General features: G+C 40.7%; 1 protein-coding gene across 2 annotated transcripts in view; it reads left to right on the top strand.

The window, feature by feature from the left end:
* Positions 1 to 18359, top strand: part of ARFGEF2 (ARF guanine nucleotide exchange factor 2) — a 94686-nt gene that overhangs the window by 25927 nt on the left and 50400 nt on the right. Inside the window, exons 5-14 of one of the 2 annotated variants that reach the window (XM_079783576.1) lie at positions 440 to 619; positions 980 to 1214; positions 6216 to 6284; positions 7892 to 8043; positions 11442 to 11572; positions 12995 to 13229; positions 13832 to 13931; positions 14685 to 14824; positions 16444 to 16552; positions 17153 to 17336. In XM_079783576.1, coding sequence (XP_079639702.1) covers positions 440 to 619; positions 980 to 1214; positions 6216 to 6284; positions 7892 to 8043; positions 11442 to 11572; positions 12995 to 13229; positions 13832 to 13931; positions 14685 to 14824; positions 16444 to 16552; positions 17153 to 17336 — 1535 coding nt within the window. Of the gene's footprint in view, positions 1 to 439; positions 620 to 979; positions 1217 to 6205; positions 6285 to 7891; positions 8044 to 11441; positions 11573 to 12994; positions 13230 to 13831; positions 13932 to 14684; positions 14825 to 16443; positions 16553 to 17152; positions 17337 to 18359 lie in introns of both variants that reach the window. The other variant, XM_079783575.1, reaches the window with a different exon arrangement.

The raw sequence follows: 18359 nt of genomic DNA, 5'->3' as shown, positions 1-18359 counted from the left end.
AATGAGTGGTGGCTCCGTGTTAGCCGCACCTTTCCTCACGCTCCCTTGAAACTGACCGCCCCCCCCCCCGCCCCCATCAAAACATGTATATTTTGGTGTTAATCTAGGTGAGATCAAGTTGGAGCATTTTTCTTCTTAAGGGAAGTGTCTTTTTGTTGTTGTTTATCTTTTTAAAAAGTAAGCTGGTAGAAAGCCCACTTTACAACTTAATTACTTTAAATAATTTGGACTTTATGGATTTGATAATTGTTTTTAAACTCAGAGCAATAATGAGTCATCTCTTAGTACTAAGCATCCAGTTTAGTTGGCAGAGCCATTCTTTTACAAATTTGTCAAACCAAACAAAAACTAAGCCAAACCTTGTGGAAAAGTTTGGCTGTGGAAAACTGGGCACAAGCTGGGTATTTGTGAAGGTGAAGGTTTCGGATTTTTGTTTTAGGCTCTTCTGACTGCAGTAACGTCCCCGCACATTGAAATTCACGAGGGCACTATCCTACAGACGGTTAGGACATGTTACAATATCTATTTGGCCAGCAAAAATCTCATCAATCAAACCACTGCCAAGGCTACCCTTACTCAGATGCTGAATGTCATTTTCACCCGCATGGAAAACCAAGTGGTAAGTGAGCAGTCATCCGCTGCTGGGGGTGGGACAGCATCCCATGCTGTGAACTGTTTTGTGTGTGGCCTCAGTGCCTGGTGAAGATTCACTAGCATTTTAAAGTGTATTCCTTCTTCCTCTGAATTCTCTACACTTTTGTTTTCAGTCTTGCTATAAAAAGCAAGAGAGAGAATCTAGCAGGTATTTTGAAATTTGCATTCAGAATTTGCTTTGAGTTTGTCAAAGGGATTTATTTCCTTGTTAAAATTTTATCCTTCTTTTTGGAAGTTTTTTAAGCAACAGGCTGGTGTATTTTCTGTTTCTTATCAAAATTCTGGGACCATTTGGATTGAATTCTTTTTTTTTGTTGCCTTCTAGTTTCAGGAGATCAGAGAATTGGAAAAACCAATCCAGTCGAAACCCCAGTCCCCTGTGATCCAAGCTGCATCAGGGTCCCCAAAGTTCAGTCATTTGAAGCAGAATGAGGCACTGAGCAAACCAACAACTCCTGAAAAGACAGATTTAACCAATGGTGCACATGACAGGAGTGGTTCTGGAAAAGTGAGCTCAGAGAATGGAGATGCACCCAGAGAAAGAGGCTCATCGCTATCAGGTATGCCCCATGTGCTGTGAGAGGGACAGGAGTCTGGTAACATCTGCAGGAAACCTCTAGTAGCAGCTCATCTCTATCTGGGCCTTCCCCTTGACTTTCTGTTTGCTTTCCTCTTGTGGAACACAACCATCAAGGCATGATGGCTAATGCCCATTGTCACCTGTGTAGTGTTCTCTCAGTAATTCCTGAAATGTATCTAGCTACTGCTGGGTTTTGTCTTTTTTGGGGTGGTATTTTTGTTGTTTTTTGGTGTGTTTTTTTAATCCTCACCCAAGGATATGTTTTTTTGTGTGTGTGTGGTTTTTTTTGTTTTGTTTTTTTCAATTTTTTTTATTAAGGTATTATATGTGTACATATCTTACCATTGCCCCCCCCACCCCACTCCCATATATGCCCTCACCTTCCAGAGTTTTGCGTCCATTGGTTATGCTTATATGCATGCATACAAGTCCTTTGATTGATCTCTTATCTTCCCCACCTCTCCCTACCTAACCTTCCTGCTGTAATTGTTTTCATTGATCCGAGAGAGAGAGAGAGAGAGAGAGAGAGAGAGAGAGAGAGAAACATCAATATGAGAGAGAGACATCAGTCACCTGTCTTCCGTATGCACCCCAACCGGGAATCAAATCCACAGCCCTTCGTTGCATGGGATGATACTCCAGCCAACTGAACTACACTGGTCTGGGCTGGCTACTGCTTCTTGACGTCAGCTTCAATGCAGTGGGTTCAGTTTGGGGCACTTATCTCCCAGTAGTTAATTATTTGGGTGGTTAGTCGTTCAATGTCTGTGTTATCTTCCCAGAGGATGACAAGGACTTCATCTGTCATGTACACACAGGATCTCCATGCCTTACCCACTGCCCTGCAAGTCCTCGATACTCACAGACATCTGTGAGAGGAGCAAAATATGGGCAGTTGCTGGAGATGTAGATGGACAGATAGACAGCTTTGTTTTCTTATTCTGTGACTGAGAATGTTACCTGTTTTTGTTTGCTTTTTTAAATGAAAGAGTTATTCCCCACCTGTTTATAGTCTTAAAGCAAATAATGTATTAGGCATGGAATCTTGAATTGGGTTGTCATAAGATTATTTTCCTTGGACAGTTGATATGAACCAGATCCAAAATTTTTTTTTTCCAGGAATGTACCTTCCCAAGTGATTCTGTCAAATAATTCATTACGCTAGCTGGTTGTTCTACATGAAATATCTGACCCGTCTTTATAATTACTCTCATGTTTTCTTCTGTCACATTATTGGTGATAATTTCTGTCAGTAATGTGTTCCCTACTAGAGAGTACAGATTGGAGCAGGTTTTGTTCCTCTCAGTCATCAGAGTGCTTGGCATACGTAGGAACAGGCCAAGTGTCATTGCTGGAATGTTGTGCTGTATCAGTTCACTCAAGGGAAGGACAAAAAAGAAAGTGGCAACTAGGAATTGCATGTATCTCAGAGTGAGCACAGGGGTGCCGTCTCCTCAATCCTCCTGTCATGTGTCTTAGGGAAGATGCTCAGAAACTCCTGGTCCACACTCTGTATATGTCATCATCTTTGCCTTCTCAACTCAGGGCAAGGACCAGGTTTTTACTGTAACCTTTATCAGGCTGTGATCAATAAATATTAATTTTAAAACACTGTAGTAAGCATAGCTGTGTCTCTCTGAGCTGCATGAAAGTGCTTCCACTACAGCCCATTTCTACATGGCAGCCAAAGTGATCTCTTAAAAGCATGCATTGGATCACAACCCTCCTCTGCTTAAACCCCATTGGTAATTTCCCATGCTGTCCCATTCAGAGCGAAATTTATGTCCACCCTGTCCCTGTGGCTTCCAAGGCCCTGCTTGACCGGGCCTCTGCCCACCTTTCTGTCCCCTTCTTTCACCTCTACTGTACAATGTGCAGATGGTATTTCTTATTCTTGGAAGTGCCACACTTGCTCTTGGTGCCTTTGTATTTCTTGTCCCTTCTTTGCCCCACCTTTATCTTCAAGTCTCTCGTTTCAAACAGATCACCCTCTGAAGTTCCCTATCATGTCTGTCCCCTAGCCTCTTTTCTTCATAGCACTTATCACTACTTGAAGTTACTGAGTTAATATTTACTTGTGCCCGGTCTGAGACCTAGGCCGCCCTGTTTATGACTATATTTCCAGCACCTGGAATGGTGCCTAACACATATGGCAGACACTTAGTAAATACACTATTTTGAACAAATGGGGGCGGGGGGGGGGGGGGGGAGCTTGATTTCCAGAATATAGTTTTGCAGAAACACAGTAACTTAAAATTCTGTGAGAATGATTTGCAGTTAGTATGTTGCTGCGGATTTCGTTGCCAATACTTGGTGCACCCCATGAGGCTTCTCCCGAAAGTGTGGGAATCAGATTGCCTGTGAGAAACAAACCGCAAACTTGCAAATAGTTGGTCAAAATGGAGGTGTGCCGTCACCCTTAAAAAGAGCAAAAGGCTTCAGTTCTCAAAATGTGGCTCTAAAGAAAGAATGGGTCCTTCAGAAGAAAGGATTGAGAAGCCTTGGAAGCAAGGAGGATGGACAACCTGAGAGGCAGATGGTGGAGACAGTGCCTTGGGCTGAAGTGATAGAGACCACACGTCCACCCCTCCATGGTTCCATCCTTTAGTAACCACCATCACATAGCCACCCCTAGCTTTGCCAGGCACTGTGCAAGGCACTGTGCTCATTACATGAACACTCCACATACATTTTCCTGCTTAACTGGGAATCCTCCCCATGGCCTCCCTGGGATAATTTGCCTCCCAAGAAATTTGTATAGCCCTAACTGGTTTAGCTCAGTGGATAGAGCGTTGGCCTGCAGACTGAAGGGTCCCAGGTTCGATTCCAGTCAAGGGCATGTACCTTGGTTGCAGGCACATCCCCAGTAGGTGGTGTGCAGAAGGCAGCTGACTGATGTTTCTCTCTCATCGATGTTTCTAACTCTCTATCCCTCTCCCTTCCTCTCTGTAAAAAAATCAATAAAATATATTTTTTTTTAAAAAAAGGAAAAAAAAAGAAATTTGTGTAGATGGAGATAATTCACCCAAAGACCTGAGCATCTATTTCCCTTTTCCAATTGTCAGTCTTATCTGCCTGTCTAAGAAGTGGATCAGATGGCTCTTTGTAAACTCACAAAATTAGATTTTTTTAGCGTAAGATATGCTTATTTATATGAATTTTTGGCATGGCTAACCGCCTTCCCCAGGGAACCTCACCCCATTTGTCCATTCACACCTCTCCTGATTGCCCAGCCATTCTTGTCAGTTTCTTAAAAAACAACTTGTTTGAGAGAGAGCATATACCGTAAGTTTGCCCATTTAAAATCATTGAATTCTTGTTAGTATGTTCACAGAGTTGTGCAACAATCACCACAATTAATTTTGGAACATTTCATCACACCCTTAGCAATCACTTCCCATTTTCTTTTAAGTTCATTTTTTAAATTCTGACATTTTAACTCCCAACATTACACATTAGCGTTTATATAGTTAATATGTATCTATTGTAGGTACACAATTACCTATGTGTATACTGATTGGTTAGTTCGCTTTTAAATAACCCATTTTAAAGTACTATACACAATAGAGAAACTTTATCCTCCCTCAGCCAATATGGAGGTTCTGATCAGACAGCCTAAGTTCAGATCATGACTCTACTACCACTTAGTTCTTTGACCTTGGGCAAAACCTTTAACCTTTCTGAGCCTCCTCTGTAAAATGAGAATACTACTAGTACCTATCTTATAGGCTTGTGAGAATTAAATGAGAGCAGTGTCTGGCACTTAGGGCTATGTAAGTGTTTACTATTACTATCTTTCAAATAAGTTTCAGCTTTAACAATGACTTAGTTTTTTTTAAAAAAAATAGCAGATATTTCAGCTGGTAATCTGATGTGAAGGTGGTGGGAACAGTGTCATGGATAAAGAGAGCCTGTTTTCCATGTTAAATAAATACTTGTGGTAGGTTAAGTGTTCAATGGAAATGAAAACACTTTGGGTTGTACTCGAGGACACTGGGGACCAAGCATGGAACTTATAAAAATAGTGGCCTGATTGAAAATCCTCCTTGAGGAAGAATTTAAAGGGTTATTTTGGTTTTGTTTATTTAATGTGATGGCCTTTTTGGTCATTGTGGTGTTTTATAATGTTTACTTCTAGAAGGGCTATTTAATAGTTCTTATAGATCTAGTTTTCTACAAAAACAACTGGTGCCGAACCTCTTCCACTTAAACTGTTAATATTTTACAGAATAATTCCATTTAAATTTTAGTAAATCCTCAACTAGCACATTGAAAATTTCATGCTAAGTTCTAGGTTTACATTGTGGGGAAAACAAGGCAGCAGAAGGTAGTCCCTCACTAAGGCTTCGTGTTTCCAAGCTGAAGACACATGAGAACCGTCTTCTTTTGTTCTGCCAGGAACCATAGATGGATAAAATCCAGCTCCTGGCCAAAACCGGTTTGGCTCAGTGGATAGAGCGTCGGTCTGCGGACTGAAAGGTCCCAGGTTCGATTCTGGTCAAGGGCATGTACCTTGGTTGCGGGCACATCCTCAGTAGGGGGTGTGCAGGAGGCAGCTGGTCAATGTTTCTCTCTCATCGATGTTTCTAACTCTATCCCTCTCCCTTCCTCTCTGTAAAAAATCAATAAAATATATTTTTTAAAAAAATCCAGCTCCTGCCTCCAACTTGGGGGTGAGGAGAAGGACCCTGGGACTTAGAGCAACTGTAACTTAGGAAGGAAAAGTGTGTAAGTCGGAGGGGTACTAGTGTTCCATAAAGGAAAGTTGAAATCATAGCTGATGTTGCCTGAGAATTTCCAGATTTCATGGGACTTGTCTTCTGTTGGTACAATCAGATCTGGCCTTGGTGGGTACTTATTTGCACCCTTTGCCTTCTGAAATTTGATTCTAGAGAGCATGGACAAAATCTCCTCCTTCCTATTTTCCCTAGAAATGCCCACATGTATATGCTTGTGTTTGTGTATTTGGGTGTGTGTGTAGGGACTGATGATGGAGCCCAGGAGGTGGTGAAGGAGATCTTAGAAGATGTGGTCACATCTGCTGTCAAAGGTAAGAACCAATAACCCAGCCTTTCCTTCTACCCCATTCCTTCAAAAAAGTCCTTACCCAGATATTTTAGTGGTAGGGTGCCCTGCCCCCAGTGAGCCCATGGAAAATGAATCTGCCCATGTCTGCTCATCTTTCATATGGAATTCAAATTACTTGTTTTTAGCAGGTGATTTTATTCTCATTTGGGTTGGGCTCAAGAAGCACAGTCTGACGATGTTAGGGTTGAGTGTTCCACATAGAGACACAGAGGACCACTCCTATCTACATCCAGTTTTTCCAGGAGTGGGCTGTGAGCCCTGAGGTGGTGTCCATTACTGCTGAACTTTCATGGCTAGCCATTGACTTGTTGAGCAGACAGTCCCTATGTCAGCAGGTATCAGATGCACATGGAAGTTTGTTCTTTTGTTATATTTCATTCATAACTCACTCAGTTTTTTGGTGTGGTTTCAGTGGAATTAAATTTGTATAGCTCAGTTCCAGTGCCAATAGACCATTAGTGGGTTAAGAAGTCAGTAATTTAGTGGATTGCAGTGAGCATTTTTTAAATGAAAGAAAATAAATAGAATACAAACTGAATGCATTGCGTGTGGTGTGTTAAGCATTGTTTCATGAAACATGCATTTCAGTTATGTGCACATGTGTACTAGTTCATGATTTTTAAGATGTATTTCTTACTGAAGGTTATCGTCAAAGAAATGTGACCTACTGCTCTAAGCCTATCCTTTTGTTGATTTAGGGTCCCACCAAGCTGTATACATAGATTTTATTATTTAACCCTTTTAGAAATATCTTTAAAATTGAATAATTTTATTTCACACCCTTAGATTGTTTTCTGGGGCCAATACAAGAAGTCCTCACATAATAAACATTCGTCTGTCTTGTTCACTGCTGTATCCCTCAGTCCCTAGCACAGAAATTGGTAAATAATGGGCACTTGATAAAATTTGTCGAATGAATATATGCTTTGTAAAACCATTATGGAAGATTGTGCTTATTAAGTTGTTTGATGTCCCATCTGTATGTAAAGATCTACATGGTAAATTCTCATGGAGTTCTGCTGTTCTGCTAATCATCAAGTATAGCTTTCTTTCATTAAATGACAAAATCTATTAATTCTTTCTCTTTCCATTGTTCACATGGCTGCCAGGAAGCTCACGTCTTCATTTTCTTTCTTTTCTTTGTAACTGAGGTTTTCTTTCATAACTATCAAACCCTTTAATTTATGTGGCTCTTTTTCTCTAACCCCTATATTAATAGACCTTTTAAAAATAATCTGCACTTTTCATGTTTAGCTTTTTCTAATCTTTTTGAGAAGGGGAAGGAGGGGACAGGGTTGCTGTATCACATTTCTGGACATACCATTGACATGGACTACAGTATTAATCAAGACCCTGGTGTTGGGGCTGTGGATAACAGACACATGAAAAACCTACGCATCACTTTGGGCAAGCCTTTTTCAATGCGTATTATGTCAGTCATGGGGTAGTGATGCAGGGAAAGGGAAAAAGCAGTACCTAGAAGGTTACATGAATCACTTCTTCCTGATGGCAGGCTACCTTTCAGGATAAGTACTAATTTAGTAAAGATATCTGCACTTGTGTTTGAAGAAGCAGCACAAAAGCACAGTCTGACAGAACCCGAGAGGGCCCTTGGCGAACTGGAGGGACAGGAATGTGCTGTCCCATCAGCAGTGGACGAAAACTCACAGACCAATGGAATAGCAGATGACAGGCAGTCCTTGTCGTCAGCGGATAACCTGGTATGTTGATGATTCTCTCATATGGATTCATTTCGATTTTTACCTTTTTATAAGATGCAGAATTAAATCTCTGCCAGAAGAAGTGAGTGAAAACCAGTGAGCCCTATTCAGTTTCTGGTCAGAGTCCTGGCCTGATATTCTTTGTTAGTAGGTTCCATTTTTGGAACATGCTAATTAATGTTGGTTGTATTCAACATTGTTATTAAACCTTGTTTATTCAGATTTTTAACACTTATATTTCTTGCCCTTTTTATTCTCTCTCAAAGTAATATGCATTTATTATAGGAAAATAAAATGTAGAGAATGAAAAAACGGAAACACAAGTCATCCATAATACCATAACTCAAAGATAACCCTTGTTAACATTTTCTTTATAGCCTTCTAAATTTTCCTACCCTTCACATATTTTTTTCACTTAAATGGAATAACAATATACATGCTGTTTTATAACCTATTTTGTAAACTTAATATATATTATGAACATTTTTTTAAATTTCTTTATTGATTAAGGTGTTACATATGTGTCCTTATTCCCCCATTACCCACCCTATCCCCCCCCCCCACTCATGCCCTCACCCCCCTGTTGTCTGTGTCCATCGGTTAGGCTTATATGCATGCATACAAGTCCTTTGGTTGATCTCTCCCCCTTCCTCCCCCGCTCCCCTACCTTCCCTCTGAGGTTTGATGGTCTGATCGATGTTTCTCTGTCTCTGGATCTGTTTTATGTTGTTCATTATATTCCATAAATGAGTGAGATCATGTGATATTTATCTTTCTCTGACTGGCTTATTTCACTTAGCATAATGCTCTCCAGTGTTCATAGCAGCACAATTTACAATAGCTAAGATTTGGAAACAGCCTAAGTGCCCATCAGCAGATGAGTGGATTAAAAAACTGTGGTACATCTACACAATGGAATACTACGCTGCTGTAAAAAAGGAGTTCTTACCATTTGCAACAGCATGGATGGAACTGGAGAGCATTATGAACATTTTTTTTCAGGCTGATACGTTCACTATAATTTTTTAAAAAACAGTTTTATTGTTTTCTTGATAATGTTATATGTGGAACCTTGGTTCTCAAACTTAGTTTGTTCTAGCAGACTGTTAGAGAAGCGACTTATTTGAAAACCAAATCATTTTTTCCCATTAGAAATAATGTAAATTGAATTGATCTGTTCCAAACCCACAAATGATTCCCTGTTTTAACCTTTCTTATATGCAATACATGTCTAATATACTGTTTAATCTATAAATAAATACTTCTTTTCTTGAATTTATTAAACCACCCCCTACTAGCCTTAAATGAATCACTTCCAGCACTTGTTGCAGGGCTGTCTTTTAGGAAGTCAGCATGGGCATCTTTCCTTTTTCACATAGCACTGTCTGTAATGCTGTCCCTGGCTAACTACTTTTCACTTTTTCAAACCAGCAACAGTTTGTCTACCTCTTCAGTAGCCTGTGATCATTGTTTTTTCACACCCTTAGCAACATTAGCACTCTTGATAGCCTCTTTATGTTGTAATTTATGCTATTCATCGATTTGCCAGCAATAAAAGCACTCTCTCCTTTGTTGCCTGAGAGACTCTTTTTGTCATGCTAAGGTGTTAGCATGAAGGGGTTGTCAGGTCAAAAACCTAAGTTTGATTTGACAACTAGGACATTTTTTCCCTAAACCATTTGGTCGAGAACCGAGATGGGAGACGTTTGAGATCTGAGGTTTGACTATATATAAACATTCAAAACAGGAAATAATATAACATTAACATCCAATGTGAACGCACTCCCTATACCTTTTCACTAGTGTTTCTCAAACTTTTTTCATTATCACCTCTTTAAGGAGCCTTTTTACATATTTTTTCTTGCTCACCGCCCACCCTTTATGAAATTTTAAAGCTACTAATAAACTAGGTATCTGCTTATGTACTGCTTATACATAAAAAGAAGAACTTTTCACACCCCAAGAACCAATTTTTTGCCCTTAGTCTGTTCAACCTGCTATAACAGAATATCATAAACTGGCTGGGTTATACACAACAGAAATTTATTGCTCACAGTTCTGGAGGCTGGGAAATCCAAGATCAAGACTCCAACAGTTTTGGTATCTGGTGAGGGTCTGCTTTCTGTTTCATAGTCAGGGGTCTTCTCTCTGTGTCTTCACATGGCAGAGGGGTAGGTGAAGGAGCTCTCGGGGCCTCTTTCATAAGGGCACTAATCCCATTCATGAGGACTACACCCTCATGACCTAATCACCTCCCCAAATCCCCACCTCCTAATGCCATCACATTGGAGATTAGGTTTCAACATATGAATTTTGAAGGGACACAAACATTCAGTCTATAGCAGCCCCTTGGGGTTATATTATCCCTGTTAAGAATGCACATCGGGATGTATTGAAGTCCATATGAGGGTCTCATGTCTTATATACTATGCTGACTTGCTTTGTTCACTCAACGCTATCTCATGGACATCTTTCCACATCAGTACATACAGGTCTAACTAATGTGTTAATGGCCATGTAAAATGCAATCATATGGATTACTGTAATCTATTTAGCCAATTCCCTATTAGGCCTTTAGGTTATTTCAGTTTTATCACAGAAACAACCCTTCTATAATGAACATCCTTATAGATAAAGATTGTGCACATCCTTATTCTTTCTTTGTGATAAATCCCTGCAGTGGTATTGCTGGGTCTAAGGCTTTTGATCCTTAACATCAAATTAGCCTGCTGGGAAGGTAATACTGGAATCTGTGCCCACTGTAAGCTGTCATTTCCTCATTGAAACCGGACAATAGCGTTCATTCAGAGCCTTGCTAGTCTCTTAGGAGGAAGATCCTGCCTTAATGATTGGTAGTAAGGTTATTTAGATTTGCATTTGCATTTCTTGGTGAATTGCTTATTAATGTTTTTTACCAGTTTTTTATTTGAGATAAAGGTTTTCATACCTCTTTAATGAATTATAAGAACTTACTCTATATTGAGAATATTAATCCTTGCCATAGGTTTTAAATATTTTTATTTTTAAATGTAGTTTACTTATTAAAACAAGGTTTTTTTTAAAAAAAATACCTATATATTTCTTATTTATCTTGCAATAGTATTCTTAGAAATACCTTTTTACCCAAGCTAATATAAATCATTACCGATATTTGTTGTGGTTTTTTATGGTTTAATGTTTAAAAATTATCATTTTAAACCACTTTTTGAAGGACAAGGAACACGGTTTTAGAATTGCCTTAATGACTCCCCCATAGCTCCTATTTTGCCATTTCTCCACCCTTCACCCCTCTCTTCCCCATTGAATAAATAAAATAATTTGCATTTCCATGAGATACTTTTTTCTTATTTTTTAAAATAATTATCCTTTTGTTTTGACCTTTATTTCTTTCTGTTTAGGAATCAGACGCACAAGGACATCAAGTGGCTGCTAGGTTCTCTCACATTCTGCAGAAGGACGCCTTCCTTGTGTTTCGCTCCCTTTGCAAGCTGTCCATGAAACCCCTTGGTGAAGGCCCCCCAGATCCAAAGTAAGCAGACAGTAGTTCTTGGCTGTCTATAACCCAGGTGATCCAGGAGGATCTCAGTGGTTCCAGGAAACCCAGTGCCTTGGCCCCTGGCAGGAATTTATTCAGGATAGTTTTATAGCTTTTTAAATTCATGTGGTGCCTACAATCAGTTCTTCAGTTCTTTCACAATGAATTGTCTCTGTGTCCCCTTCAACCAAGATTCTGCCCAGTTTTGCTTTTTTGGTTTATATGCTAGAAATAATTACCTTGGCCCTAACCAGTTTGGCTCAGTGGATAGAGCCTTGGCCTGCGGACTGAAGGGTCCCAGGTTCGATTCCGGTCAAGGGCATGTACCTTAGTTGCAGGCACATCCCCAGTAGGGGGTGTGTAGGAGGAAGCTGAACAATGTTTCTCTCTCATTGATGTTTCTAACTCTCTATCCCCTCTCCCTTCCTCTCTGTAAAAAATCAATAAAATACATTTTAAAATAATAATAATAATTACCTTGAACATGCATGTACCCTCTTTTTACTGACTAATCAATTTAATGTACTAATGAGGGCAGGAGCAGGATGTGAGCAAATTTCAGTTTCCTGCCCTGGTTGAAAACCTTTGTTGCATGGATACAGACCCAGATTCAAACCAGAGAAACCAGCCTTTCTTTGTAGTAGTGAGTGAACTATCACAAGGATGGCAGTGCTGTGGAGTGTCCAAGCAGAGGCTTTGGAGCCAGAGAGAACTGCATTCAGTCCCGGCCCTTACACCTAAGACCAGCTCCACGGCTTGTAGGAGTTTCTGGAAAATGGGAATATGGAAAATCACCTTACAGGACCCATTTAATAAAATAATATAAAGCACAGGGCCTTGCACGTTATAAGAGTTTTATAGTCACTATTATTATCATCATTATTATTAGTCATTAATAAGAGCCCTCAACTCTTCTGTTGAGAATATAACCATTAGGAAAATGGTTTATGGAAATTTCTCATTTCTTACCATTCCTGTGGGTGGAGTGAGGAGGCATGAGGCAGGTGGGTAAAGAGCACCATCTTCATTGTCTATGAAGGCCAGATGTTTTAGGCTCCATGAATGAGGTTGTAAAAGTAATTGTTCTATCAGGTGAATTGCAGAACCAGCTCTCCAGGGCCAGTTGACACTTACTTTGCTCTTGCTATCTCTGCTTTATGGGGGGGCTAGGGGGGAGGGCGGTGAAAAGAATAGAAGCTGGCAGTTCTTGTTCTCACAGGATCTGCAGGTCCTAAGAGGACCCATCTCCTGTCATCTGCCCTTGTTCTCTTGACATTTAGGTGCTGTTGCTAGTTCTTAAATCATTGGCTTCTCAGGAAATTCTCACTGGTAGAGGAGTGAGGCCTTCTCAAGAAACATGATTTTTAAGTTTTATCTTTTAACCCCATCATCGTTCTTTGTTTTCTTTGTTGCTAGGTCCCACGAGCTGCGCTCCAAGGTGGTTTCCCTGCAGCTGCTCCTCTCGGTGTTGCAGAACGCCGGCCCCGTCTTCAGGACTCACGAGATGTTCATCAATGCCATCAAGCAATATCTCTGCGTGGCATTGTCCAAAAACGGCGTCTCTTCAGTGCCTGATGTCTTTGAGCTCTCTCTGGCCATTTTTCTTACTCTTCTTTCAAACTTTAAAATGCACTTGAAAATGCAGATAGAGGTACGGACTCCAAATTGATTTTTTTCATTTTGTACCAGATGGTTAACTGCTGGTGGCAGGGTCACCAAGAACTGCAATTACACAGTCTACTGGCTGCTTTTCCCCCAAAGAACTTTTTGAATGAGTGAGGAGCGAAGAATACCTTTTCGTGAAAAGTTACTGCTCAGAAATCTTGTATTCCTTTCATTTTAACCAAAGGTTTAAATCGAGTGGTCTGTGTGCTAGTGTTAGCCCCCACAAATATGTTTGTTTAGTCTAAATTATTTGAACTACCCTGAATTAGTTGCCAAGTAGAGAAATCAGATTCTACATGAAAATCCATATTTCTGGTTTCTCTTGAAAAATCACGACAGTGGTCCTGCATTGCCATGTGGCAGCTCTTGGCGATGACTCGGAGCAGCTGCTCCCTCTGATGACCATGTTCCCCAGTTCCCGCGCCCTTGCCCTCCAGCTGTTCCCACGCAGCTAGGGTTTCATTGCGATTCAGCAGCATGTGTACACCACTCTTCATCATAGGATCTGCCTGTCCTCTAAAGGCTTTGAGGTTTGAGCCCTAATTCAAACTATTAATCAGTGTCCTCCTTTGTCTTCATGTCACATAGGTCTTTTTCAAAGAGATTTTCCTGAACATTTTAGAAACATCAACAAGTTCTTTTGAGCACAGGTGGATGGTCATTCAGACTCTGACAAGGATCTGTGCAGGTATTTTCTCCCTGCGGTGCTCATCCCTTTGGCTAGCCCGGAACCTCTTGATGTATTTATTTTCCAAAGTCAAGAGGAAGATCTTTAACTCCTCCTCTTTGAGTTTTAATGAAGTGCTGGGAAAATCATTACCTTATAGGCCAATGCTAACCTAATGACTAGACCCACCCCACCTCCTTTAGAGGATGAGCAACTCAGCCTGGTTGCCCGGGAAATTGGGGTTTTGGCACTGAAAGTTCCAAATCCTGAGAAACCCTCAAATCCTGGAAAACTGGGACACTTGGTCACCCTGCTTATCAGCTGAATGTGCTTTTCAGTTACAGGGTCCAAGGTATTGGTGCTGCCAACCCTTGATGGGGTGCTTAGGTAAATTTGGATTTACCTTACACAATGCAAGTGTGTGACTGTAAAGCCAGCATCCTTCTTCTCTATCATCAAACATAACTTAAGAGTTGCACAACTTTAAAAAGTGGATCAGGCAGTTGTTAACTCCTGTTTTGATGAGGAAAGTGAGCTTGGAAAGTTGGAATGAACTGCCTGAGATTTTAGGTAGTGCCCAGGACTAGAGAGAGGGCCTCCCATCTCCCTACTACTTAAGACATTCATTTCTTGTGAGTGATACTGTGGTATGTCCACTTGAGTTAGCAACTCACTGGGAAAACTTTTTTGGCACAGGAATCTTATTTAATAAGAAAACTTAACTGTTATTTGTGTTCAATCAGAATTTGTAATATCTGTCTGTTATTTTCCAAGATGCCCAGTGTGTTGTAGATATTTATGTCAACTACGACTGTGATTTAAATGCTGCTAACATTTTTGAGCGCCTCGTAAATGACTTATCCAAAATTGCTCAGGGAAGAAGTGGACATGAGCTGGGAATGACACCTCTCCAGGTAAAAATACTAAGAACACTCATTTATACTTGAAGTTCATTCATTTTGTTAAACATTTATCAAGTGCCACCATGTGCCAGGCACTGTCCTTGCTGCTGTGGGTACAAAACAAACATTATGTATGTACATGCACACAATTGCTGCCGTCACAACACTTACAAGCAGACAAGGAAGAAATAAGTTTCAGAGAAGAATAAAGCAGGGATGATAGAGAAGGAGTGTGGAGGTGGTGTCATTTTTTAATGACGTCATCATAGTTAGTCTCCCTGAGGAGGTCACATTTGAACTGATATTTGTAGGAAGCAAGTTCACTCTCAGTCACCTTTCCAGAGACCTTGTGAAAACAGGATCTCAGGCTCCAGTAAAGGCAGAAGAGATTGCCTCTTATCAGTGTGCCTGTAAAGAATAGGATCCTTAACCTGGGGCCTCTAAATGAATGGGTCAGAATGTCTGTGAGCTGCCTGGAATTATGTGCAGGATTTTGGTCTATGGCATTTTCCCTAAAACGTTCATATTTTCATTAGATTTATAGAGAGATCTGTGCCACCTTAGATGCTGTTTTGATCCTAAAATATTGGTTTTTGTTTTAGATTATGTGCAATTCACATTTAATTTTTTATTTAAGAAATGCTATTTTTTTTAAACTGTTTTTATTGTAGAGTGAGCCTTAAAAGGGAATACATTTGTGGGTGTTTGGGAGATAAGATTGTGTTCAGAATCACTAATTTGCTGCATAATACAAGATTTTTTTTGTCTTATTTTGAGATTAGAGGCCCAGTGCATGAAATTCATGCCTGGGGGGGGGGGCGGGGCCTCAGCACAGCCTGCACCCTCTCCAATCTGGGATCCCTCTCACAATCCAAGACTGCTGACTCCCAACCGCTCGCCTGCCTGCCTGCATGATTGCCCCTGCCTGCTTCTGCCTGCCAGCCTGATCACCCCCTAACCACTCCCCTGCCAGTCTGATTGATGCCTAACTGCTCCCATGCCAGCCGATTGCCCCCAACTGCCCTTCCCTGCAGGCCTGGTCACCCCTAACTGCCCTCCCCTGCCTGCGTGGTTGCCCCTAACTGCCCTCCCCTGCAAGCCTGGTCGCCCCCAACTGCCCTCCCCTGCAGGCCTGGGTCCCCCCCCAACTGTCCTCCCCTGCTGGCCTGATCACCCACAACTGCCCTCCCCTGCCGGCCATCTTGTGGTGGCCATATTGTGTCCACATGGGGCCAGCCATCTTGTGTGCTGGAGTGACGGTCAATTTGCATATTCTTTTATTAGATAGGATCGCTGGTTTAACACCCTGGGGGTTTTTTGTTTTTGTTTTTTTAAAGGAAAGTATTAAGTGTTTTTTCACATTATACAAGCAGTGAACTTCCTTTTAGAAATTCAGAAAGCACTGTTCATTTTAAGAAAGCACATATCCAATATTTTTTGCTGCTAGGAGGTTTGTGATGAATACCTTCAGAGATTTTCAGGGTTTTTGCAATGAGCCCTTAATACTTAATGTCACCTGTTAACTTTCCCTTGTCAGTGGTTATCTTCTGTCCTCATAGAATTCCCTAAGAGCCCTATAGATATCTGCACTTAATTTATCTAAGTCTGTGCCATGTCACTTTTGTTCTTAGGAGCTCAGTCTGAGGAAGAAAGGCCTAGAGTGCCTCGTGTCCATTCTCAAGTGCATGGTGGAGTGGAGCAAAGACCTGTATGTGAATCCCAACCACCAGACCAGCCTCGGTGAGAAAGGGCTGCTGCCACCACCACCTCCATTCACAGTTGGCTATTTACAGCTATTGGGAAAAGTTGTCCAGTTATAGTTGTCTTAGAATTAGCAAAAAACACTTTAGTTTGCTAAATACCTATAGTATTTTAAAGGTTCCGCTTTTTAATCCATCTGGAATGTGGAAGAGGGATATGTGTGAGTTGTACTCTAACTTCACTTTTCCAAATGGAGGACCAATTGTTCCAACATTTTTTATTAAGTCTCCCTCACTGATTTAAAGGTCCACCTTTATCATATTCCCTTGTGTGTATATGTCTGTTTCTGAATTTTCTATTCTGTTCTATTGATTTGTCTATTCTTGCACCAGTACAAGTGTCTTGACTATTTTTTATCATACTTTTATGTTAATTTTAGAATTAGCTTATCAGGTTCCACAAAAATGTAAGTTTTTAAGTAAAGGATTAGAGTAATATCACGGTTTAATGCTTGTGATCTTGACAGTGCAAACTTATTGTTATAGGTGTGGAAAGGGGAATTGCAGAGCCAGAACTGAGTTCAGCCATGTCTGTTTCCCTTTTGCTAATATGGTTTTCTTTTCTATTATGTTATTGCAGGTCAGGAGAGGCCCACAGATCAGGAAATGGGGGATGGGAAAGGTCTTGACATGGCGAGACGGAGCAGCGTGACCTCCATGGAGTCCACGGTGTCCTCAGGGACCCAGACAACTATCCAGGATGATCCGGAGCAGTTTGAGGTCATCAAGCAACAAAAAGAAATCATTGAACATGGCATTGAGCTGTGAGTGTGGCTGCTACTCTAGCTGAATCTCTTGGGGCCTCTGACAAAGCCACATCTTCTCTGGGGACCTGGGGCTGGCTCCTCAAAGGGAAATGCCTGTTACAGAAGGCGAGTGCTGGCACTTGCAGCTGAGCCTGATTAAGCCAGCAGAGTGAGTGAGTTTTGTGTGTTAGAGAGAAATGTAATGTAATGGGTTTGTGTTTGATGCCTGGTCTTTTTTTTTTTCCTAATTAAAAAAATTAAACCACTAGAAAATATAGAAAAGTATATAAAGCAAGAACTCGTAAAATTACTCCTAGAGGAAATCACCATTGGTAACACTTTTTCCAACTATATATTATGAAAATTTTTAACATACAGAAAAATTAACATCTGCCACATTAGTGTTACCTATGTATTATTTTCTTCTGAACCATTTGAAAGTAATTTCAGCCCTACATCTTTGAAAACCTTACCATTATCGTAACCACTGGTAAATCTTAATGTGTTTCTTTCTAGTCTTTTACACACAAAAATACATATGCGCACACTCATATCCTGTCCAACTTCTGAGTGATTGAAGTGTTGATCTCTTCATTTCCTCTGTCACCATCCTTACATCCCTCAAAAGTAATCTTTTTGAAAACTTAAATCAGGTCTTATCACTCCCCTGCCTAAAGTCATTCCAGGTTTTCCATTTTCTCATCACAGCCTGACCCAGCCTCTGGCCCATCTCACTGACCTCATTTCTCGATAATCTCATCTCCTGCCAATACCCCTGAATCACATAATAGTTTCAGTCTTTTAAATACTTCCAGGTGTTTTTGTTCTCATGCCCCCTGATTGGAATACTCTTGTGTCTTTTTCATCCTTTGGACTTGGCAAAACGTCTTCCTCAAAGTGGCCTTCTGTAACCACACTATCTAACAGGTCCCAAGTTATTCTCTGTTCCTGCACCCTATTCATCTTCTTCCTTCACAACCCTTGCTACAGTTTGTGCTTATATATGATGTCATTCTCTCCCATGCACAGCCTGGTAAATAA

The sequence above is a fragment of the Cnephaeus nilssonii genome (genome assembly GCF_951640355.1).
Source record: "Cnephaeus nilssonii genome assembly, chromosome: 11".
Taxonomy (NCBI): domain Eukaryota; kingdom Metazoa; phylum Chordata; class Mammalia; order Chiroptera; family Vespertilionidae; genus Cnephaeus; species Cnephaeus nilssonii.
Note: the sequence above shows the minus strand (reverse complement) of the source record. Positions and strands in the feature narration are given on the sequence as shown.